Source organism: Strix uralensis, chromosome 24 (genome assembly GCF_047716275.1).
Source record: "Strix uralensis isolate ZFMK-TIS-50842 chromosome 24, bStrUra1, whole genome shotgun sequence".
NCBI classification, from domain to species: Eukaryota; Metazoa; Chordata; class Aves; order Strigiformes; family Strigidae; genus Strix; species Strix uralensis.
In genome coordinates, this window is record NC_133995.1 from 2,877,581 (window position 1) to 2,901,592 (window position 24,012).

The 24,012-nt window shown below is 42.3% G+C and overlaps 1 protein-coding gene across 1 annotated transcript in view; it reads left to right on the forward strand.

The window, feature by feature from the left end:
• Positions 1-24,012, forward strand: part of KDM5B (lysine demethylase 5B) — a 59,289-nt gene that overhangs the window by 6,730 nt on the left and 28,547 nt on the right. Inside the window, exons 2-9 of the mRNA XM_074893455.1 lie at positions 6,192-6,269; positions 8,128-8,250; positions 9,096-9,266; positions 15,206-15,340; positions 18,749-18,842; positions 21,173-21,276; positions 22,744-22,902; positions 23,493-23,612. Of these exons, the coding sequence (XP_074749556.1) occupies positions 6,192-6,269; positions 8,128-8,250; positions 9,096-9,266; positions 15,206-15,340; positions 18,749-18,842; positions 21,173-21,276; positions 22,744-22,902; positions 23,493-23,612 (984 nt within the window). The remainder of the gene's footprint in view (positions 1-6,191; positions 6,270-8,127; positions 8,251-9,095; positions 9,267-15,205; positions 15,341-18,748; positions 18,843-21,172; positions 21,277-22,743; positions 22,903-23,492; positions 23,613-24,012) is intronic.

Below are 24,012 nucleotides of genomic sequence, written 5' to 3' on the forward strand. Positions count from 1 at the left end.
AGGTCTGCTTCTGTTCTCTTAAATTCAGATTTTTTTCTTAATCCGAGTTACGCCAGGATTAAAATCTAGGTTTGAAAGGTGTTGGTTACAGATCTAAAGAGGGCGTAGGCTGCCTCCAACAGGCCGTGATGGGAGAGCTCCAGAAACAATCGTCTGTGCCACCCTCTGGGAACGTACTGCGGGATCAGACCAAGGTCCCTCTACAGCGGACTGTGTCTTGGGTGAAGGTGGCCGTAGCTCTAGGGGCCCGGGGGCCTTGGGCACTGACAGCTGAGTCTGGCCCCAGTGCTGGTGGATGCTCTGCTTCAAGGGCTAGGTCAGCGCCTCTGAAGTGACTTGAAGATCTTGGATTTGCTGCCAGCGCACTGACCCCAGCGCCCCATGCGTCTCCAGCTGTTGGTGCAGCGCTGCTGGTACATTGGTTATTCTTGCCTGGTGCTGCCGGAGCATCTTTATCTGTTCCTTGCATGCAGTTGCCTCCATGGAGAAAAAAGTTCCATCTCCTGTATGTAAACCCTGCTGCCTATTTCGTGTTGATGTTCAAACCCTATGTATAGTTTCCATCCTCTGCCTTTGGGTCCCAAGGAGCAGCTGGCTCTGACGCTTGAGAATCATCTCCGGTTTACCTGAGCTTTTATTTCTCTCCAAGTTTGGAGCTGGCACAGAAACACTGGGATCTAGAGAGGTGATTCCCATTGCAAGTTCATCTTTGGCTGTGGTTCTCGGGTGGGAAGGATTTGTGGTTGTGTTTGTTCTCCTTTGCTAGTCTACAATACATAACGGAGCCCAATTTTGTCTCAAATGAGAAATACTCCACCAAACTTACATTGTTGAAGAGTTCTGTGTGTAAGGTGTGTTACTGCATCTGGGGTCCCTTCTGAGCAAGAAGGAATTCAGTGTTTTTATTGGAAAAATCACCTATACTCAAAATGACCAAGCAAGGACTGTGTCATCACAAACTAGGTTAGCTGATGATTGGAGTTACCAACTAATGTTAGCCTTTTAACAGGGTCAGAGAGGGATTAGATCCCGTTCAAAAGGAAGCTTTGTGGATGACCCACTGACACTGCTGGGGCGATAAATGGTGGCGCTCATCAGTTTTGCATGGATTCTGCCATCTGAGTTTCTTTTGAGTGTGGTTTTAATGTAGTCATAAAACCAGGAGACGAAAAGGGACCTCCTGAGTCACCGAGTCTGCTCCCTCCCTCTTGGAGGCAGCAATCATGTAACACCTTTGCAAAGGCAAGATCATAGATCTGGGAACAAAGAATGTAGGTCACGCTCGCAGGGTGGGCATCCTGGGAAGCAGTGAATTGCTATAGTTCACTGAATGAATATGTTTCTCCGGCAAGAATTTAAAAAATACTCTTTTGGATCTTACTATGAGACGCTGTCTAGCAAAATAATGAAAGTGATGTCTTTTTTTGTGTCTGACATTGGAGAGATTGCAACTCAAATGCTACTAGCAGTTTTCAAAAGATGTTGGAAAAATAAGAGATGTCTCAGAAGAAAGCCCGAGGAAAATCTTTATTTGCAGGGCTGGAAAGCTGGTCTTGTAAAGAGAAGAAAAAAGATATTTGTTTATTGAAAAATGTCTTGAAACGTCGCTTGCAGGAAGCATTCATGAGTAGCTTCTTGGACAGTAAGCAAACAAGGTATTTGGTTAAAAATGAGGATAAGGGCATAAGAAAAGTGTAAGCTAACTAACTTGTAGAACAGCTTACCAGTTCACTTGAAATCAAGGGGATGAAGGTGGTTAAATTTTAATTAGAGAGTGCGTTTGGATGGCGTGCGAGGTTTACTAGCTGAAATCATATGAAGCCTGCCATCCCCGTAACGATGAATCTGGAGGGAGGAATATAGAAATAGTACAGAAATAGTTCTCCTGACCATTTGCAGTTTGCATTACTACTCAAAATATTAATGTGAGTCTTAGAGTATGCTTTCTGCACAGCTAGATTTGTCTGTAAAGTTTATAGAAAAGTTTGACATTTTGATGTCAGTTTTGCCTGGATTTGTATTCAGGTTTATTCTAGGTCTGGTTCACAAATGCACGCTGATGTAGGCAAAGGATTTTACGTGTTTCTCGCGGGCTTCTAACAATCCGTGTGGACACTACAAAACCAACAAAGTTCAGATGAAGAGTCTGGGTGGTGAAAGGAAACCGATTTTTTAGGAAATTCAGGTTTTCTTGCTTTTTGCATATCCTTAATCTTATGTTTAGTGTGGTTGTTGAAAGAGTTGATCTTTTTAAGCCTGGGTCTTTGGGGTTTTTTTTAGAAAGGGGAAGACCCAGAGCAGTTGCCTTTGAGGACCTCGCAAGTGCGCACTGGATGGAGATGGCTGGTCTCACAGATCTCCTAGACACAAATTTAAGGGAAGTGGGCCCGTAGAGTTGGTTTGTGTGTGCTCTTCTCTTCCACAGCAAAGCTCCTCATGAGCTTCAGCAGCTTTGCCAATTAACCTTGCCATGAAAAAGCTCCCTCTTGTGGTGCTGCGGCATTTCCAAGGTGCATAAAGGCATTTTGTTCAACACACGTAGGTCTCTTAACACTCCTTTTAATGAACATTGCGTTTATCTTAGTGTCGCGCTTCAAAACGCGTGCACGCTTCTTGTTGGGTAAACAATATACTTATTAAAGAAGGATTGAAAACATCTTGTTTAGGAATTGAGGAACTTGCCATATCAGAATATAAGACAATAAATTTTATTCTCATTGGTTGTGTCAACTTTGAGTGCTTCAGATGCTCCAAAATGGACTGTTTGTGTCTTTAGAATGGACCAGTGATAGGGTGGCCCCTTTACTACACCTGCTGTAATTTCTCCAAATGGTGAATGCCTGTGTGTCTCTAACTGTGACTAATGTCAAATGAAACAATTTGTGAAAAATGGGATGTGCAGGAGTGTGTTTCTAAAGTCAAAAGTCTTTTTATAATAATCTAATATGACCTGTTATATAATATACAGCGTGCATTTCCCTCAGCTCTACTTGCTGAAAAATGTCAAAAGCCAGAGTAAATCCAGTGTTCCCTCTCATTAAGCCAGTTTACCATATTTCAACAGAAGTTCTTTCTCCTTGCTAAAAGTTACACACTTCTAAGGCTGTTAAATTTTTGCTTCTAGTTAATGGACCCATCTGCCTGATAGACTGAAGAGCCGTCTACTGAAAGTCCTCTAGTGAATAGATGGAGTTTCCAAAGCTTCTCTTTGTAAAACAGCTGACGTACCATCAAAGTGTTCTGGTGTGTGTAGTGTCCATTCAGTGTCACTAAACTTAAAAACTGCAAGGAGTAGAAAATACCTGTTGTGGAAGCTTGTATTGTCTGGACTTGTGTGCTTTTCCCGATGGACTAGAAAGGTAGAGCTTTGTTAGAGTGAACATCTTTGGACAAAAAAGGAAAGAACTTCCCAAAACGTTTGCCAGTCAGTAACAAATACGAGGTGTACGGAGCTCATCAGCTAATTCTGGAGTAGTATGTTTTGGTACGTCATGTTGTGAATGAGATATTTCTGTAAGATAACACACATAAACTTCTTCATTTGCTTTCGTAAGCGAAGGGGACAAACTTGCTTCTGGCCCGTCTGAAGACAGGCTGCTTTCCAGAAGTGGGTCCTAAGTCTGTATCTGCCCTGGGGACCCTTGTATCTTTATTTCTTTAAGTTTGAGCATGATCCAGAACCTGTAGGAACAGGCGAGAATCCTGTTGCTCCTGTTGTGCCCCGGTGGCACGCAGGCTTTCCTCTGGGCTTTTCCCCAGGGCAGCAGACTCTGTGCCAGGGGACGTGTGGCCCAACCAGAAGAGTCTCCTGCACTCTCCTCCTCCTTTCTTTGGCTTTATTGACGGTCTGCCAGCACTTTATCTGCAAACAGTGCTCAGTAACAGTGTCACAGAGAGTGTCATTGCCTGTGTGAGCTGAATTCTTGCTCCTGTTCTTTTTATTCCTGTTTCTTGTCCTCTGCAGCTCCTTATTACAGGATCCTGTTTCAGGGCAAATGCTTGGCCCACCTGGCCACAGCCTTGGCTTGTTACTTAGTTAAGCAGTCAGCGCATGCCTCTGTTTTCATTCGCTCTTTCAGCCTAAGCAAAGTGCTTAGGATCTTCCAGTTCCCCCTTCGGCAATGTCCCAGCATGTCCCAAGGGTCATTACTGCTGTGTGTCCTCTCCTGGTTTGGTTGCCTGTCTTCTGTCTCTCTCATCACACACGGAGCAAACTCCAGCCTTGTGACTAATGACGTAACCAATTGGTTTGGCTTGAAAGTCAGTTTTGTTGTGTTGAGGTATGACACTTCAAATCTTGCCCTAAATGTTCCCAGTCATGTTTCTCATCTTACAGTTAGGGGGCCACGAATGATTCGTCAGATATCAGAGCATCACAAAAGAATGTCAAACGTTTTCTTCGTCGGACTTGCTCTTTTCATTGCATTTGGTGTTCTGGCAAACAAAAATGCAGGGTTAATTTTATCTAGTAGTTTAAGAACATCATGCCATTGGACACCAGTCTTAGAACAAAAATGATTGAGAAGAATGTTCTACTGGTTGAGGATTGAGCATCCTCTTGATAATTTGTCATCTCAATCTTCTATCATCGTCTAACTTCCCGTTCAAATTTTAATTTCAACCTTGCCAGGTTTTGATGTGCTGAAACTGCCTTGTAGGATCAGAAAACTTTAGAGGTCTGGGTGAGTCAACAGACATTCCATACAATGCGTAGATTGGTGTCCCTCTTTGCTCTTGGGGTTTTCCACGCTCTTGGTGACTCTTGCAGTCCCTCCTCTCTAGTTGTGAAAAGACCCAGTTCTGCCGTGGGCTCGCTCTAGTGACAGGATGGGGTGGTCACGATGTAGAACTGAGCTTGGGTGTTTGCACATAATTGCTCTGCAAATCTTTTATGGTTGTTTTTGACACTAGTTTTCCTGTTAAGTATGTCTGTTAAAATAACAAATATTCTGCTCATGATACTGGTATTACATCAGTTGTCTTCATCTGCAGGCATTGAGTAAACGTTGGGGTTTTTCCTGGTAGAAAGCTCTTGTCTTACTCCACTATCGATAGCTCTCACGCGTGTTACCTTCATTCTGTAATTAGTGATAATAAGATAGCTTTATATGTAATAAATTACTGTCAAGTTTAAATCAAATCTAATTTGGTTTAATGACGCTGTGTATTGCCAAACCAACTGCATGTGATAGATGTCAGAGATGTAAAAGAAAAAATTGCTTTATAGTTGTATTTATAAATAACACAACCAGTTGCAGGTATTTTGCCACAGTAATAATAATCTTTTTTTAATTGGTCATATTCCAGCTGTTCCTGAATGTTTGCAGCCAAGGCATTAAGGAAAGGAGCTTTTATTTCTGTTTTTTAGTGCAGCTGCTGTTTGTTTCGGAGACCAGCATTTCTGGGCACTAACTGCTGCGTTTGTCCTTCGTGAGCATTTAAAGTCTCCGCTATCAAATGTTCGCCTGCCCCGTGGGGGCAGGCGTTACAGTTCGGATCATGGTTTATGAAACTTCCTTCGTTCTGTGTCTTGCGTGGTAACAGGATTGAATTTGTTAATATGAGTGTCCTATCTCAGAGTTGTAACTGAGTTTGTTTCTCCCCTTTGAAGTGCTGGGGGGGTCGGACCTGCAGGGTCAGGCGGACACAGCCCTCGGCTCCCGTTTGGGAACGGGTCTGGGCAGGGGATGGTTGTGGTGGGGCTGGACCAAACGTCCTCTGCAGCTCCTTCAGCTTCCCCACGTGGGCAGGGAGAAGATGGACCGACTCAGCGTGCAGCTGAAGGCTTGTATTTGAGGACAGGTCCTTAGTCCCCAAATGTAATTTATTTTGTGGTCTCATTATCTATTTTAAAGGCACAATGAAATACTTTAAGGGGGTATACAACCAACTCGGTCTATCTCATTCTTACTGCTTTCCAGGCTTGTTCAGCACTGAAGTAATGTGGAGACAGAAGCAGAGCTCACCACAGCGGGGAGCGTGGTGGGGTGCGATGGCTGGCGGGTCGGGGTGCCGCCCTCGCCCACGGGGAGGTGCTGCACAGCCACCGCGCCGGGCTGCTTGGGGCTGAGGGGGCTTTGGAAGCCATGGCCACCTCTTCCATGCTTTGGGCTGACCTGGCTTTTGGCTGTCATATAGAGAAGCTTCCTTCATTTTCCTGGTCTTTTGATGAAGCTCTTCTGTTTTTCCAGGACTGGCAGCCTCCCTTTGCATGTGATGTTGATAAGCTTCACTTTACACCGAGGATCCAGAGGCTCAATGAACTAGAGGTAAACCCTAAATCTGAACGTTACTTCTGCTCCAAAATGTTTAAATATTTTTTTTGAGAGATGGTGTTTTCCAGTGGATTGACAGTGAGCTGTGTTTGACTTGAGCTGACAGCGCTCAGGACCTCCGAACATCAGTTTTTAGTTAGCACAGACATTCATACTCGGCACTGGTGAGGCCGCCCCTCGATGAGTGGGTTCAGTTTTGGGCCCCTCACTCCAAAAAGGCCATTGAATGACTCGAGCGTGTCCAGAGAAGGGCAACGGAGCTGGTGCAGGGTCTGGAGCACAGGTCTGATGGGGAGCGGCTGAGGGAACTGGGGGGGTTTAGTCTGGAGAAGAGGAGGCTGAGGGGAGACCTCCTGGCCCTCTGCAACTCCCTGAAAGGAGGGTGCAGAGAGGGGGGATGAGTCTCTTGAGCCAAGGACCCAGCGGCAGGCCAAGAGGGAATGGCCTCAAGCTGCGCCAGGGCAGGGTCAGACTGGCTCTTAGGAAGGATTTCTTTGCAGAAGGGGTTGTTGGGCGTTGGAATGGGCTGCCCAGGGCAGGGGGGGAGTCCCCATCCCTGGAGGGGTTGAAGAGTCGGGTTGACCCAGCGCTGAGGGATGTGGTGGAGTTGGGAACGGTCAGGGTGAGGTTCATGGTTGGACTGGAGGAGCCTCAAGGTCCTTTCCAACCCAGATGATTCTGGGATCTGTTTCAGAACCTAGTTAAAAACAGACCAAGCATAAAAAGTAAAGTTAATGCTCGTTAAAGGAACATAATTCAGGCCTTTTCCACACAGAGGTGCTTATAAGTGGTTAAACTGAAATTCTCAAGTGCCATAGATTTGTGTCTCCATTTTGCACACATACAGCATCTTTTAAAAGTAGAGAGGAAACATTTACAGAGTGCTTTAAAAATAACAAGCCATTTGGAAGAAACAATTACAAAATCTGGATTCAGTTGGTGGAAATTTGCTGTTCGCAAGCACTTTCATTCACTGCTTTCATGAATTCAGAGCAGAAGAAGGGAGTGGCGAGGAGTCCTGGTTAGCTTGATACCGGTACAAATGGGAATGATGGTGACTCTTTGCCTGCCTGATTTTTCTCATGCTGTTTGCCTTCTGAAGTCCTGGTGTGGTTGTGTGAAGCGCCAGGGTAAGGGCTCGGAACGCTGGTACCTGATGCTGAGAGAGAGATTTGTGTGGACACAAGCTGGTTCAGAGCTCTCGAGTTGAGGAACAAGCTGGTCTGTATAGACGTGGCCATTTTTTACCTTAAGAATAAAAAAAGTGATGAAAATGAAATGTATCAAAATGTAAGTCTGAGCTACTACTCTTTAACTTAGCATCAGTTATCTCACTGGGTGAATTGCTGTGCAAACAGACTAGTTGGCTTTCCCTGCCCTGACCAGTTTGTAGCCATAAAAATGAAACAAATGCAGTTGGGAGTGAAAAGGGATAACAAAAACGCTCTTTTAATACATTTTTTTAATGAGCCATAAAAATTGGTTTATTTTTGGTTTATTACAAATAAACTGAATTGTAATAAGCTATTACATTTATTAATAGAAGTAATAAATCCTAGCAATGCAGTTAGTTTAGTTTTTAGCAGTAATAACTCATTGCTTGTGTGTTCTCAGAAAGTACTTTTCTAAACGCAGTAAAAGTTAACAAAAAGTGACTTGAGGAACGACTGGTGGTATCTGTATGGAATGGGGTTTTTTTCTGCATATGACAAGAGGGAAAAATGTGAAATTACACTTACAGAGGGAAAAGCCAGGCAGGCAACCGAGGCTGCAACGTTACAAACACTGGGATACAAAAGCTTAATCTGCTTTTAGTATACAGTTCTTTTTTTTTTTTTTTTTTTTTTTTCAGGCTCAAACTCGTGTGAAGCTGAACTTTCTGGACCAGATTGCAAAGTTTTGGGAGCTTCAAGGATGTACACTGAAAATTCCACATGTGGAGAGGAAGATCTTAGATTTATTTCAGCTTAATAGAGTAAGACTGTTACAAGGGAGAAACTCGTCCTAAAAAGATGTGTTATCTCAGTTTCTGGGATGGTATCGCAGTTGTTCAAGGGAGATTGAAAAGGGTATTACTTTGTGTAACCTAACATAGCTAATGTGACAGAACAGTAAGAGAGACGATATCATGGGAGTTTTCATGTGAGCTAGAAGATCAAATGAAATTTCCAGCTCTTCTTTAAAGTTGAACTTGGATACAAACTGGTCAAGAATAAACTTGGGCTTAACTACAGAAAGCTTCTGAACAATGACAGTAGTGAGAAAAAACCTTCTTCCATTAGAAATACGGCAGAAAAAATCCAATTACGTTTAGGATGAAGCTTGTTAAACTTCTCCAGAAGTTTGTATTCTGATAGTAAGGGACTCACTGACCCCAAGGGTATGTTCTCTCTGTTTTCTTTATGTTCTGGGTAGTTTTTATCTGGTTTCTTTTGAGCCTATTTCTTAGTAGTTGTTCCAGGGAGAAGAACTGATTGTACTGTACTAGAAAGTCATGTTGGAATACAAAGTGGAGGCGTGACAAGTTGCAGCCAGACAAATTCTCAGAAGTAGGCTGAATAACTGTTTGGTCATCTAGTACAGGTGCTGACTTGTTCGTGAAGTGTTCAACAAGTTAACAATTCCTGCATAGGTTATACGTTATGTGTTGCAGTTACAGCTTTTAAACAGCTTTCGTGTTTGGTGTTTTTTCTACATCTATACTTTTCTGGTTTAAAATAGAAATTGTGGTGGCGTCTTGCCTCTTAAACTAGCAGTGCTTTCCTTAAACACTGATAATTTTAGTATTAAATATATGACCATTTTGTTTTCGCTTTTTAGCTAGTTGCAGAAGAAGGAGGATTTGATGTAGTTTGCAAGGAGAGAAAATGGACCAAAATAGCCACTAGGATGGGATTTGCTCCTGGCAAAGCCGTGGGTTCGCACATCCGTGCGCATTACGAGCGCATTCTCTATCCTTACAACTTATTCCAGTCTGGAGCAAGCCTATTGGTAAGTTATATCGAAGCTAACTGAAGTCCAATTAAATGAGCAGGTTTGGTTTTTTTATTGATGGAACTCTTCCAAAGACTGCATTTTATGCTTTATGGTATGCAGGTGACAAGATGCAGTCTGTGGTGTGGATGCAAGCAATTCAGAAAGCCATAGGCAAACTTGTAATCCAAAGTAAAGTTCTTTAGAATTACTCTTCAAGGTAACCTCTTATTGACTGCTTTGAATACTACCTTTTTGTATTTTCTCTCTACAGAAGCCTCATAATAATGGACTTTCAGACTTCCTATAAAGATTTCTTTAATGCTGTTTTGTCAGATGTAAAATATTTATATTCACAGATCATTATAGGTCCCTCTCTCTGATAGAACAAGAGTGCTATGGGTCGGTACCACCTGCACACAACAGTGACTGAGGAACTGCATCAAACTGCTCTGCAGAGAGACCTGGCCAGGCTGGAGCGATGGGCTGAGGCCAACTGGAGGAGTTTCACTAAGGCCAAATGCCGGGTGCTGCCCTTGGGCCACAACAACCCCCAGCAGCGCTACAGGCTTGGGGAGGAGTGGCTGGAGAGCTGCCAGTCAGAGAGGGACCTGGGGGGGGTGATTGACAGCCGGATGAACAGGAGCCAGCAGTGTGCCCAGGTGGCCAAGAAGGCCAATGGCATCCTGGCTTGTACCAGCACTAGCGTGGCCAGCAGGGACAGGGAAGGGATCTGACCCCTGTGCTCGGCACTGGTGAGGCCGCCCCTCGATGAGTGGGTTCAGTTTTGGGCCCCTCACCCCAAAAAGGCCATTGAATGACTCGAGCGTGTCCAGAGAAGGGCAACGGAGCTGGTGCAGGGTCTGGAGCACAGGTCTGATGGGGAGCGGCTGAGGGAACTGGGGGGGTTTAGTGTGGAGAAGAGGAGGCTGAGGGGAGACCTCCTGGCCCTCTGCAACTCCCTGAAAGGAGGGTGCAGAGAGGGGGGATGAGTCTCTTGAGCCAAGGACCCAGCGGCAGGCCAAGAGGGAATGGCCTCAAGCTGCGCCAGGGCAGGGTCAGACTGGCTCTTAGATGATGCTGTGATGCTTAGATGATTCTGTGATTCTGTGAAACCAGGGCAGTTTTGTGGCAGTAACTCATCTTGCTTTCCCTAAGGGTGTCCGAGTTCAAGAATGCTTCAGGGATACTGCGGTGTAGTCACTATGGCTTGAGATTTTTTTCAAGCTTAAATCTTCATCTTTCCTGCTTAGATTCGGCTATTAAAACAAAATTCAGGGTTGACTGAGAGTGGAAGTGACATAATCTCTAATGAAGAATAGGGCTTTTCTTTTAGAGCAGTAGTCATTTATTTGGAAAACCAAAATAGGTTGCTGTTGCCAACATCTATTTTTATTTGTTTGAAACGCTCTTACCATGATCTTTCAAAGAGAGGAGCGTTGACCTTTTTTAAGCAGTAAAAGCCCTAATCCTGTTACAAGCATGTCTCTGTCTACAGAAATCAACACTAGCCTTTTACATAAAGCTACCGAAATGAGGGAGGGATTTGACACAAGCCAAGGAAGGTTGGAATTGAAAGCTTTTTATTTAGCTAGTGCTGATCACTTTTCAGTGAAGAACAGCTAGATTCTGCACACCCTTCAGAAAAAATAATTTAACTTGTGTAGGTTTGAGTGTTTTGCAAACAGAGGATAAGAACAAAATATAGTTGAATATAAAAATCTTTGTGCTAGGGGAACGGCTGTATCAAAATTATTTTGCCTTGCCTCAAACACGTTCGTTAACCAATGGAAAGCAACACCATTTTCTGAAAGCATTTCATTGAAAACTTTGCGTTTTTATTGGGTCTTAAAAATGTGGTTTCTTTTTTTTTAAAAAAAAAAACAACCTGGTGTGTTTTGTGACACCTATCTTTGCTTTCATATTTTTGAGATGCAGCTGCACAGGGAAGGATCTAATTAAAAGTTGTAAAACAGTTAACGTGATACTACACCTCCTTGGAAATGTGGGTTCCCCCTGTGGGTGTCGTACCATGCAGCTGATGCTTACATTCATGGTTTTCTCAGTCGTAGACCCTTTAGGAAGAGAAAAGCCTTCTCCAGTCAGGTCATGCTTCTTTTTAAATGCAACTTTCCGAGCTCTCTCTTGCAATGGGCACCTGACAGTTGTTCCAAACTGATGTGTTCAGTGGATGCAGTTCTGGAAAAGCTGTGCAGCTATGGTTAACTTCATTTTTTAACTCCTCCCCCCCACCCAAGCTGTTAGAATATTCCCCTCCCATATGTGGCAGAGATGTATATTTTCAATGAACTGAGAGAATCCACAGAAATATGCTGGGTTTAGCTCACTTTTCACTCTAAGGTTTGACTTTTTTTTTTTTCCTGAAAATGTTGTCTTCCAACTGAGTTTGTTTTGCAATACGTTTTTTGAGGAAGAATCTCAGATGAGAATCTTTTTGGCTTTCTTCCATGTGTTCTCGGTAAGTGGTGCTTTCCCAGATGCTTCTTCTGTAGGTGTCCGTTTTATTGTGTGTCTATTCAGTGCTTTAGCGGGAATCTAAGCATCTGTGATTTTTGTTTTTGGAGAAGATGCAGCTATTCGATTTGACAGCTGTCAGTTTGAGATGTGTGGTTCCTTCTTGTGATATTTCAACAAGCCTTTTGAGAGAAACTCTTCATGAAGCCAGGATGATCATCCATAAAAGATTAGCACTTGCATTTTTTTTAATTGGTAGTACTTGCAATATTCATTGACATTTGTCTGCAAAAGCCAAGAATATGGAATGCTGTAGTTTCCACTGATGACTATGCCATAAGTTAAATCTCATCCACATCTGTGTATAGCGTTAATTGTTTATGTGTGGCTTAAATATACGTGGCTTCAGGAGTTATTTTGACAAATATCCCAGCTGGAGATACTCCTATATACATACTAAAATAGTGACACTATCTGGAGCTGTTGAGGTGAACAGATAGCATGTTTTTATTAAAGCTCTTGTTCAGTCAGATGGGAAAAAATTCTTCAATCAGCCAGTTTCTAATACTCAAAGCAGCTCTCCACTGGGGTGTGTGTGTTTTATTCTTATCTTGAAACATTGGACTAGACAGGTCTTGGGTGTTTGCCTCCAGAATAGTTGCAGTAAACCTGTTGGTGTACTGGTTCTTACTACCTGTGCCTTGCTTGCATTCTTAGCCATAGTGGCCATCAGTACGATGCTGCAGAATCGTGCTGTATACCCAGAGGGATAAATGTCCCCCTGTGTGAATTGAGGTGTCCAGAATCTTCTGTCAGTGCATCTTCTGTGATGCGTTGTGGAGATGTTTGCATGATTTAAGATGCAGATGCAGTTTGGGGAGCCAGAGATGGTCTTGTAGTGTTCTGTTTTTCAGTGAATACAACTGGTTCAGCAGTTCTGGGTCCCGGTTCTTTCCCAAACAAAGGCTTTAATGTTCTGAGTGGGATTCATGTGTCCACAGATTTATATGTGTATGTCTCTAATAAAGATCTTTCTGTGGGAGAGTTCTCTAGGACCCTTTGTTGTTCCTGGAGAAAAATAAGCACCTCTGGAGTTCAGTGGTTCTTACCCTCAAGTGGACACGTAGCAGCGTAGACCAGTTGTATTCTGCAAATACAGGGAGTCTGGGTCATTCACTTATGTGTGAGCTGCTACTTCATGAACATCTAAACCCGGAGGAGATGAATTGTATCCCTATATTTTTTTTTTTCCGATCTTTTGACATCCTGGAGGCCTTGTGAACATTCCTGCTGTGTCCTCTGCCTGCCTGCCAAAGGAGCTGCTCCTCAGCGGTTAACTTACTCTCTGCCACCATTTGGAGTTCAAGGATTATACGAGCAACCATCTTCTCAGAATATAATGAGATTGTGATCACAGGCTAGGTCACAGTATGTAGGATGAGCTTATGGTAAATTATTGATAGAAGCTCAGTCTTACCAAAAAGGCTCTGCTGGTTGGGAGAGGGAGGTACTGAAGAAATGGCAGCTAGTGTCCTTGGTTAAAGACACGTGCTTGCGGTTGATCAGCTCAGTCTAGGGGTAAAGTAGGTTCAGAGGAATTTCCATCCTTAAGACAGGGCTTAGGCTCCTAGTTTTTCTGGGTAAAGTTGAAAATGTTGATTAACAGCCATTTCATACTACTGCTTTGCCTTTGAGTTACTAAGGCACTGGGAAGTGTGTCTGCTTAAATAGTTATTGAAACCTCAATATTTATGAAATGTCTTCTGGGCTTTCTTCAGTGAACAGTGCTTTTTTTTTTTTTTTGCTTGGACACTCCACTGAAGTGAGGCAGGTTATGCTATTTGTTGTTTTTTCTCTTTCAAGGTTTCATTATCCTCTTGTTTAGGAGAAGCTGCTTGCCTTCTAGATAGTTGCTTTTGAGGATTGTATGTCCTCTGTTACTAGAAGGAGTAAAACTTTTCTTTAAGTGAGAGATTCGGGTTTCACCATGAGGACATGATTCAAGGAACCAGGTTTTATACAAGTCGTTAAATTTGGCAATGTTCTATGTAGCATTAATCTCATTTGCTTTTCTATTGCTGCATTTTCATATTTTTCCTACTCACTTGCCTTTTCTGCTTGTCCTTTTTCTGACTTGAGTAATTGTTATTTTTTTTTTCCCACTGATGTTAGTGTGAAATAATTCACATCCTCTTCTTTCAGTGTGAGCTTTAAGGGAGCATGCTCTTTGGAAAGGCAAGCTGCAGTGCTCTGTGGCCTCCAAGTACGCCCCGTAGGAGCATGCCCACCTTTGAGCCTCACCAGGACCTACTGCTCATGTGCATGAGCTGCAAAGTTGGGTTGTTTTGTGTATTTAATGTTGATATTGTCAGACATTTGCATGAAGTCAGTCCTAAATAAAACAGAAATTCTGGAGGTTTCTTTGAGCGGTGTTGTGGACTGTTGGTAGGTGATAGTTGATGATACCCTGCTACCCTCGACTGACATTTCTTTTTAGTTAAATACATATTTCTTCCAGCGTGGACTTGTCTTCTAAAATACCACTTTTTCCTCCTTTTCCACCCCCCCTTCTCACTGTCATTTGTTTCTGAAAGTCTGATTGCTGTGTTATCTACAGAGCATCAGTCCCTGTGCTGCCGCTGTGGTTCTCTGGCGGCTCCTGTTCTGGTTCCGTCTTGCTGAGAAAATGCTTGTGATGGGAACAGATTGACACAACCGGGGAAGTGTGGCTCCAGCAATTCGTGTGAAATACTTTCTAACAACATAAGACTTTTTCTTTAGGATTCGTTGTTTACTCATTAAAAACAGTTATATTTTGTCTGCTGTTACTGAATGTTGTGTGGCTCGATAAACTTGGAATTGTCATTAATGATTATTTTTCTTGCCAAACGTATGCAGAGTTTTCAGCAATTCAATGTGTTCATTCAGCAACTCGAACTAAAACTTCCCTTCTGCCCTTAATGCAGCAGAGTAGTCCTCTCCAAAACATATGAAGAAAGTAGTTTCTGCAGTGTTCTTCAGGCAAAATAGTGTTTCGTTTGAGACAGGGATGCATGATAGGCTGTAATTTGTTTTTATATTGCTCTGTATGTTAGCATTACAGTAAAGCAACCAGAGGACACTACAGCAGTTTCCAGTCTGTTATTAATAAGAGTCTCCAAGAGCACCATCTACTAGAAGAATTGGTATTGGTATTCCCATAGAGACATGCTTGGTGTTCATAACATTTAAAGGATGAGTTCAGCTTTATTTGAGATCCTTTATTATGGTTATTGCATTCGGTAAAAGGATGGGAAAAAGTGATTTTGTGACTTGTTCAAATGGGTAATATTACAATTGTCATAAATACTGTTTTATTAACTCAGCACAGTAATTATCAAAGCCCTGTCTACATTCTTTCACATTAGCCAGGAAATTGTTCTACACAAAGTTTGTATTGGAAGTGGAGGCAGAAATTAAGTCATCAAATTGTGTCTCTTTAGTGCTTGCAGAAACCAGATCTCACCAGTGACACAAAGGACAAGGAATATAAGCCCCATGATATTCCACAGAGACAGTCTGTTCAGCCATCTGAAACTTGTCCACCTGCTCGTCGAGCAAAACGCCTGAGAGCAGAGGTGAGATAATGGTGATGCTTTGCCCAGCCCCATGGCACAACAGGGTTTTGTGAAGTTACAGGACAGATGTTGTTTCAATCAGCTCGCTAAATGTATGTGCATGGTAAACAGCTGTTTAACTTTGTCATTGTTAAACATATCTAAACACTTACAAATGCATAAATTATAAATAATATGGTAAGGATTGTGTGATGCCTTAAAAAGGGTGTTGCTGAGGTTTGGAGTTCTGAGGTGCTCTTCTGTTGAAGCTGTTCCACTTACACGTTAGTTATGAACGTGTATGCTATAATAATGTTTTTAGCATGATTATAAAGAATATGGGGCTCATAGATTAAACTACAGGTGGCAAATTGTCGAAATGAAGCTTATCTTTTGCAGCTTTAATCTCTGTCGTCTCCTCAGAGGACAGCCAGTGAACACTAGTTATTCTTTAAATGTGTTGGGGGGTTTCTGTAAATCTTTCATGAGTTGAAGCCAGATGTTAGAGCAGAGAAGGTTTTTGTTATAACATTAGCATCGTAGTATTTAATTTTTTACTCTGAGTTCTGTCAATTTGTGCTACTTTCACCATGCGATGTAAGGAAGAAGTTGCATAACATTAAGTCAGTATGGTTTTGTACCGACAAACAGGATTATTCTTAATTGTGCTTAAGAAATAATAGTTATTTTGAGAAGCATAAAATTTATTGATTATATCTGCAGAGTTCTCCTCTGAAGACATATTTTAGGAGATCATGATGCGTCTCCTTCGTTTCTGGAAAACTGTAATAGTGTGACTTCAGCCTTTCCAGACTGATGTTCCTGCCTTCGGAGAGTTTACTATTTCTCTTGTTTGAGCAGATGAAGAGTAGGGGAGGCTGATCCCCAGGAGATGGTCTTATTAGTGGTGACATCATGAGTTAGGAAGGTCATGATTGACTCTCTTTGTTTATAATCTGGATTTCTATTTAAATTCATTTCAGACTGTATTAACTCCCATTGTTCTAGTCTTGGGCTTTATTACTACCAAGTAGTAGAGATTAGTTATGGCAAATTCTGCCTATAATCATTCTTAGTTAATAAGTTACAATTAAAGTTTTCTAAAGCTTCAGTTAAGGTTTTCTAAAGCTTTTCCACTCAAATACCCACTTACAAGTAGATTTATAATTCTGAGAAAACCCCCGTAGTTTGATGTGGAACTTTCCATTTGAAGGATGCCGCTTCTCCTGTGTCCTGTAAAGGTTATCAGCAGGGCAAATGGATACTAAAATCTGAGAGGTTTCTCTGAGAGTGGTGTTAGATGACACTAACAGAGTGCACGTTTTGGTAATTTCTGTGGAAACTAACTGCTCATACTTAGCCAAAATGCAGGTCTACCTGCTCGGCTCTTTCCCTGAGCACTACTGGTGTCATGCACCGAATTTTTGTGGAGAGGAAATAGTTGATTAAGAATAGAATTGAGACATATGGAGCTAAGTCTGAATTGAGCAGCATGGACTGACTTGCTTAGCATGGAGCCGTTTTAAGACAATAATTTCCAAAAATCTAATATTTGTTAATGCGAGTGTTTCTGTTCCATTTTAGTGGAAAGTCAGCTAAGTTGATTAAATCCATTTTATCCTACACTGAAGCTACAAGCAGTTGATTTTTACGCTGACCTGGTTGCAGAGTAGTAATGTTTGGTTAATGCGTCTCAAATTTTTGCTCTAACAAGATATACAAGGATTTGTCAGTGTCTTAAATTATAAAACTTAAGTTCATTCTCATGTTTACCAGTTTGACATTTCCTGCTTTTCAGTGGCTAGCCATCTACTGTAATCCTTTAAAATAAGTGAACTACAGGAAGGTACTGTAAATGATTCTTACAGCCTGTGGGATAAGTGTTAGTTTGCAGTTTTAAGACACGTACAGTTTTACCTTGCCCTTTCCTGCCTGGTGAGTAAACACTTAGGAGAAAATGTTTGTAATTAGAAAGGAAAAGGGCAATGACAGTTATAGGCTGGTTTTGAAATGCAAAGGATTTAGATGCTCGATGTAGAAAAGATAAAAGACCAGAACATTGGTACAGAAGTGAAAGTGAGATGAGTTGATTCGATAAAAGGCTCAGGCCGAAAAAAAGAGCTGCTCTTGTGAAGCTAAATATAGGCTTAAGCAGAGAATACGAATGCAACTCATAGAAGTTAAAGATGCAGAAGATGGGGCATCTGTTATTGCATTGCTCGAGGATCGGCGCAAACTGATCCTGACTCAATGTTACTAAATATAATAAACAGCATTTTTTTGCACGTCTCAAGCCATGGGACCTCTGCCCAGTCTCACGGAAACAGTAATTTGGACAAAGAGAATGCAAAAAGCGAAATGGAAATAATGTCAAACCACCTCTGTAAAAATCTAAACCAAACAAGCCTATAACCCCCCCAAGGAGAACAACCACAAACGCCTTCCTGTGGAAGCCGTGCTCTTGGAGCTGGGCCAGCAAGTCCCATTTTTTGGGGTTCAGAGAGCGATTGATAGTGGACTGACTTGTCTGAGTAGCAAGAGAGTGGTTGCGTGACCTCATTTTCTTAAGAAATTAGGCTTTAAAAACACAATGTTGGAGAAACCCATCTTTACGCTGAGGGATTTGAGAATTGTTCTCCCACAGTCTTGATACTTCAGGGAAGAAATAGAAGAATTAAATGGAAAAACATTATTCTCAGTTGAAAGTTCCACAATACACCAGCTGAGTTCCCTGCTTGGAAGACGGGAGTATGTTCTGCTGCTTAAGAATAAAAGAAAATCTGTGAAAGCCCAAAGTTCCTTGCTCCTTTGCTTCTTAGCAAGTTCCACTGAAATCAGACTCAAAACTTGGTGTCATCATTGGCAGAGGCTTTTCGTAGGGTTTCTTTTCAAATCTCTCCAGGTCGTTCCCTATGTTATTTCTCTCTGAACTCTTTTTTTAAATAATTGAATACAAGTCTTTCAGAAATTCAGGTTGCCTTTTTAGATTCATTCATTTGTCGGTATAATATGGTCCTTTGAGTTTAAATGAAGTCCTCAGAGTCTTTATCTGACTTCCATCTGCCTGGCTTTTTCCTAGAACAAGTCGGGTTACAAGTTTTAAGATCTCCACTGTACCTCAGCGAAGTGTTTGTGTCTCACATCAGCTTGTTCTCTGAGCCTTTGCAGTCCTCTCTTGGCATTTATCAGAGTAGATTAAGAATTGTATGCAGAAATATTTTTTTTTTTAATGTGGAAGTCAAAATTGTCTTTTTTTTTTTTTCCCCAGTTCTTTTCTCAGCTCTTGAGAGTATCGAGATGTGTGTTTTAAAACCTTGCAGAGTCTGCCACCACTGCTTAGATGGCAGTGAACATTTTCCCAAATACAAGTGTAAAACCAAAGTGTTCCATATAAGGACAACTGATTTTTTTCTTTTTTTTTTTTTTAAGGCCACCAATATTAAAAGTGAATCTGACCCTCCGGAAGCCAGAACTCATAATCTGAGACGTAGAATGGGATGTGCACCTCCAAAGTGTGAAAATGGTGAGTGAAGAGTGAAACAAAATGTGAATGCAATTTCTGCTACTTTGTACCAACTCATTTTAAGACCAGAGTTAAATTCAGCAGTTGGAAAAATTCAAAGTATTTAAAAAAAATACTTCTGCTAACTTCATTTTTAAATTGGAATTTATTGTAAAAGTTCTTTTATGGCTTTGAAATATTTTATTTGTTTTCTAAGTGGTTGAGTTTTCTTGGAGATATTTTCAGTTGAAAAAAAAAAAATTACTTTTTTAAACTTCAGCATCTCTTACGGAGCGATCAGAAACGAGATTTGAGCCATATTTCTGTTTTGTATTTTAAATAGCTAGCATCAATCCACGAGGTTTAAATAGAGGGAAGTGTTTTAAGAATGTATCAGATTTCAAGACACTTTTAGGAAAGAATCTGAATTTGATATCTGGAAACGAAACTCATGAAGGCAAAAGATAGTATGTTGTGAACTTAACAATAAAGTTCCCATAATACAGTTTTTCAGTTGCTTCTGTCAGTAGTCCTGAGTCTGTTGTTATCTGTCCTTAAGAAATAATAATTTTAGACTGATAAGAAATGTTTAATGCCATCAGACAGAAGAGTGAGCTTGGTGGCAGAGCAAATATAGGAACCATTTATAACTACTTAATAATTTAACTAAGCAGTTTGTCAGTCTCCTTTGTTCATTCAAAATATTTTTTTTTTTCAAAACCTTGTGTAGATTGTGGTCTTTTTTAATGTCATAATTTTTTTCTTTAAGATGTGTCTCCAGGCATTAACCTTTTCTTTTTTCCCTGTGAAGAGTAGAAGGAAAAAGCTCTAGACAGTTTTTTAATGCTTCAGTTTCTGATAGATACAGACATTCTTCTCTTCAGTATCTTTGTTAGCTCTTGGACTCCAGGAGATGCTTCGGATTGTCCCATGTCCGGGTGTAAAAGCGTTTAGCTCATTTGTAGCTTTAGCAAAGAACTTCATTGCCCTCTTGTCTTCAGCACCAGAGCCCTGGGATTCTCCACACTCTGCTGTATAGATTTGGGTGTGTGGTGGTTTGGTTTTTTACAATGTCAGGAATGAAGACTTGGGGAGGAGTGGCTGGAGAGCTGCCAGTCAGAGAGGGACCTGGGGGGGTGATTGACAGCTGGCTGAACAGGAGCCAGCAGTGTGCCCAGGTGGCCAAGAAGGCCAATGGCATCCTGGCTTGTATCAGCCATAGCGTGGCCAGCGGGGACAGGGAAGGGATCTGACCCCTGTGCTCGGCACTGGTGAGGCCGCCCCTCGATGAGTGGGTTCAGTTTTGGGCCCCTCACTCCAAAAAGGCCATTGAATGACTCGAGCATGTCCAGAGAAGGGCAACGGAGCTGGTGCAGGGTCTGGAGCACAGGTCTGATGCGGAGCGGCTGAGGGAACTGGGGGGGTTTAGTGTGGAGAAGAGGAGGCTGAGGGGAGACCTCCTGGCCCTCTGCAACTCCCTGAAAGGAGGGTGCAGAGAGGGGGGAGGAGTCTCTTGAGCCAAGGACCCAGCGCCAGGCCAAGAGGGAATGGCCTCAAGCTGCGCCAGGGCAGGGTCAGACTGGCTCTTAGGAAGGATTTCTTTGCAGAAGGGGTTGTTGGGCGTTGGAATGGGCTGCCCAGGGCAGGGGGGGAGTCCCCATCCCTGGAGGGGTTGAAGAGTCGGGTTGACCCAGCGCTGAGGGATCTGGTGGAGTTGGGAACGGTCAGGGTGAGGTTCATGGTGGGACTGGAGGAGCTTCAAGGTCTTTTCCAACCGAGACAATTCTGTGTGATTCTGTGAGTAGAGACATGCCCAAATTATGTAGGAGTGTAAGAATGTGAAGGAGCTGCTGCTTTGTCAGGCCACTTCTGCTGCATGCTCATCCTTGACGATACGTTTTCATGAAAGCTACCACTACAAGAAAGCGAAGTGTGAAGATCATCGTAGGAAGCTGTAGTAGTGTTTCATGTCTCCACGTGACACGCTGCTGTAAAACTGGTGGAGTAATTCAACCACACTTGTTAACGCCACATAGAAACAAAATCTTAGTTTATGAAGATGCTCGTAATTTAATTTAAATGGGACTTAAAATACCCACTCAAAAGATGTGGGCTGTGATTGTCATTGCTAGCTCATGATGGTGAGCTTTGTTTTCCTGATAATCCTGGCTGCTGTAGGCATTGCAGGTGTTCAGATCTTGCCTTAAGCTGAGACAAGCGTGTGTGTGCGATAACAAGTAATTCACAAAATAACTTGGAGTGGTGCAGTCCACCTACAAAATAAATAATAAATAATGCTAAGCATTAAAACATTTTGCAATACCCTCTTTTTTTTTTTTCTGTTGCACCAGAAAAGGAAATGCACAGCATAGTGAAACTTCCCGAGAAGCGAGAACATGCCGGGGAGCCAGAGAAAGACAAATCCAAAGTCCGATCTAAAAAACCCACTAATGCTGTGAGTACACCCTTGCCTCCCTGCTGCTTCGTAGTGATTGCAGGTGTTTCTGGGTTTCTCTTGGGTATGTAGTGAAATCTCATGTCATTTATATCACCCTGAGGACTCTCTTGTGTTCTTCATGTAACCCTGTGGCTGAAGCAGAGCAGTGTCTGTGCCTGCTGGAATAGAAATACTTGTAAAGCTTCATGCTGTTACAAGCTGAAAATAACAGGATAGTTAAGTTTCACTATCTATAACCAAAGTAACTTGTTTTCTGTCTCCAAGGGACAGTCTCAAAATAAGCATTTTGAAAGAAGAGTCCAAAGAGAAGTGGTTCTTCTGTGAACTGATCTCTCTCCCCATTCCTCTTGAACCTCAAGGGAGCTCAGTGTGCGCTTTGGCACCCAGGTCCAGCAGACCTGCCACTTATTCCACCATTTCAGCACTACCTTGGAAGTTTGTTGTTCAAGTGCTTCTTAAAAACCAGCCCTGTTTCTGCTCTAACTCTCCGCATATCACCACCCCTCCTCCAAGGAAAAAAAACCACCAAACTGAAAGCCGTGGTAGTTTGTCTCACTTTTGAGAAGATGATACTGAGATTCTTTCTGTCCATGACACTACTTGGGTCCTTCTTAAAACCAAAAATGTTCTTTGTTTAATCCACACCTATAGCTGGATACCTGAGAATGAAATGTTCATGTCCTAGAAGCCTGACACACCCAATCCCCAAACAAAGAAGCTTTCAGGGAGGAGCAGGAGATGCTGCTTCTTTTTTTAACAACATAAGACACGGGGTCTGCTTGTCCTCACAGCTCTGTTCTGTATTTGAGAGCCTTGCTGACGAAGGTGTGGTGTAGGACAGGCAGCAGACAACCCTTCCCACGTTTGGAGTGCCTGCACCTTTTCCTTGGGGCTTGTTAGCTGATGTGTGAAACCTCCATCAGACGCTGCCCCCCTGTCCTAAACCACATAGCTCTGCTGGGAACCTGGTGCCTTTCCAAATTAAAGCTCTTGGCCAGTATCTCTGGGGATAAAGAGGAGCACTCCCATCAAGAGGAAGCCCTTTCTCCCTTCTGAGGCTCCAAACAGTTGGTCGTAGAGGAGGATGAAACATCTGTGCACACAGGCCGCACGTGAGAGTGACGAGAAAAAGGATTTGTGGGCCAACAGGTGTGACATTACACCTGCCAAATCCACAGTGCTGCTGCTTTAAACCACCCTGGCGACTGAATCGAGTCGTCTGGCATTTGGGAAAAAAAAGACTTGGGACGGCTTGCAACTCTTGTGGTCCTTCTTTAAATTACAGAGCGGGGGTATTTAAACTTTTACATAAATATTTTGGGTTTGCTTGTCTCATTTCCATTTCAGAGATAAAGTAAAAATAAGCTTTGGCCAATGTTACAGATGACTGGTTTACCAAACTGCTCTTTCACCATGAGTTACCTTCAGTGCTCAAATTCCCACTCTGGCAATTTTGTGTTGCAGGTGGATTTGTACGTGTGTCTCTTATGTGGCAGTGGTAACGACGAGGACCGTCTCCTGTTGTGTGATGGCTGTGATGACAGTTACCATACCTTCTGTTTAATTCCACCCCTTCATGATGTTCCCAAAGGGGACTGGAGGTGTCCCCAGTGTTTGGCTCAGGTAATCTGACAAACCATAAAAGTTAGGTTGAAGGTTATTTTTTATTTTGTGATGATTTTTTTTTTTTAAACTTGATCCTAGGGATTGAAAATACAGTTTGTTATTACTTAAGGTTGTGCAAACAAGATGACAGAGGGTAAAGCTAAAGTGAAGACTGAGCATGCTTCAAATTGGAAAACGATCACTTAATATTTTGCAGTCAAAAACTGAAGTGCCTTTAAAAAATGCATTGGACTTTAAATGGCACCTTTCCTTCTTTCCTTTGTATTTAACATTGGAGTCTCACTGGGTGCTTCAGGGTGGAGGTCTATGCATCTTTCTTTCGCTTAGCACTGCTAGAGGAAGGAGAGATTAGGCATATCACCTCATTAATATTTATGCAGATTTAGAAATAAATAAATATTGTGATTTGGTGAATTAAGCAGAGTGCTTTCTTCTTGTGACTCTGTGCGACTTGGAGCAGTCATTTCATTTCGGTCAGGTGTCCTGCCTTCTTACCCATCAGATGCTGTAATAGCCCATTTGTTTAAAATCTGAGCACAGATTGTCTTATTAATGCATTATAGAAATAATGATGTTTTCAATTGCAGGAGTGTAATAAGCCTCAAGAAGCATTTGGTTTTGAACAAGCAGCAAGAGACTATACACTTCGCACGTTTGGAGAAATGGCAGATGCATTCAAGTCAGACTATTTTAACATGCCAGTACATGTATGTTCATGTATTTATTGTGATGCCATAACATAGATTTCATTTCTTGTGTTTAGTCAAAATACCTGACTTTGGAGCGGGAGGGGTTTTGAGTGGGATGAAATCCCAAATCAGAGGTTCTCATTTACGTCAGTGAGTCCTTGTTCTTGCTGGTGTCGTGGTTTCTTGTTCCACTGGCTTCTTGGGTTTTTTGGTTTTTTGTTCTTCACTTTCGAAGAAGTGGCTGTAAGGAAGAGAACACTGTCACCCATTCCTGAGAGAACAAAGCAGCAGCGTATCCTGCGTGGAACCACGTTTCTGCTGCGTTTTTTTTCTCTTGTTAAAACGATTTTGAAATGGGGAAATGCTTCAAGCTGCTGGAGGTTCCTCCCTGAGATAGCTTTTACACACATGCTTTTTG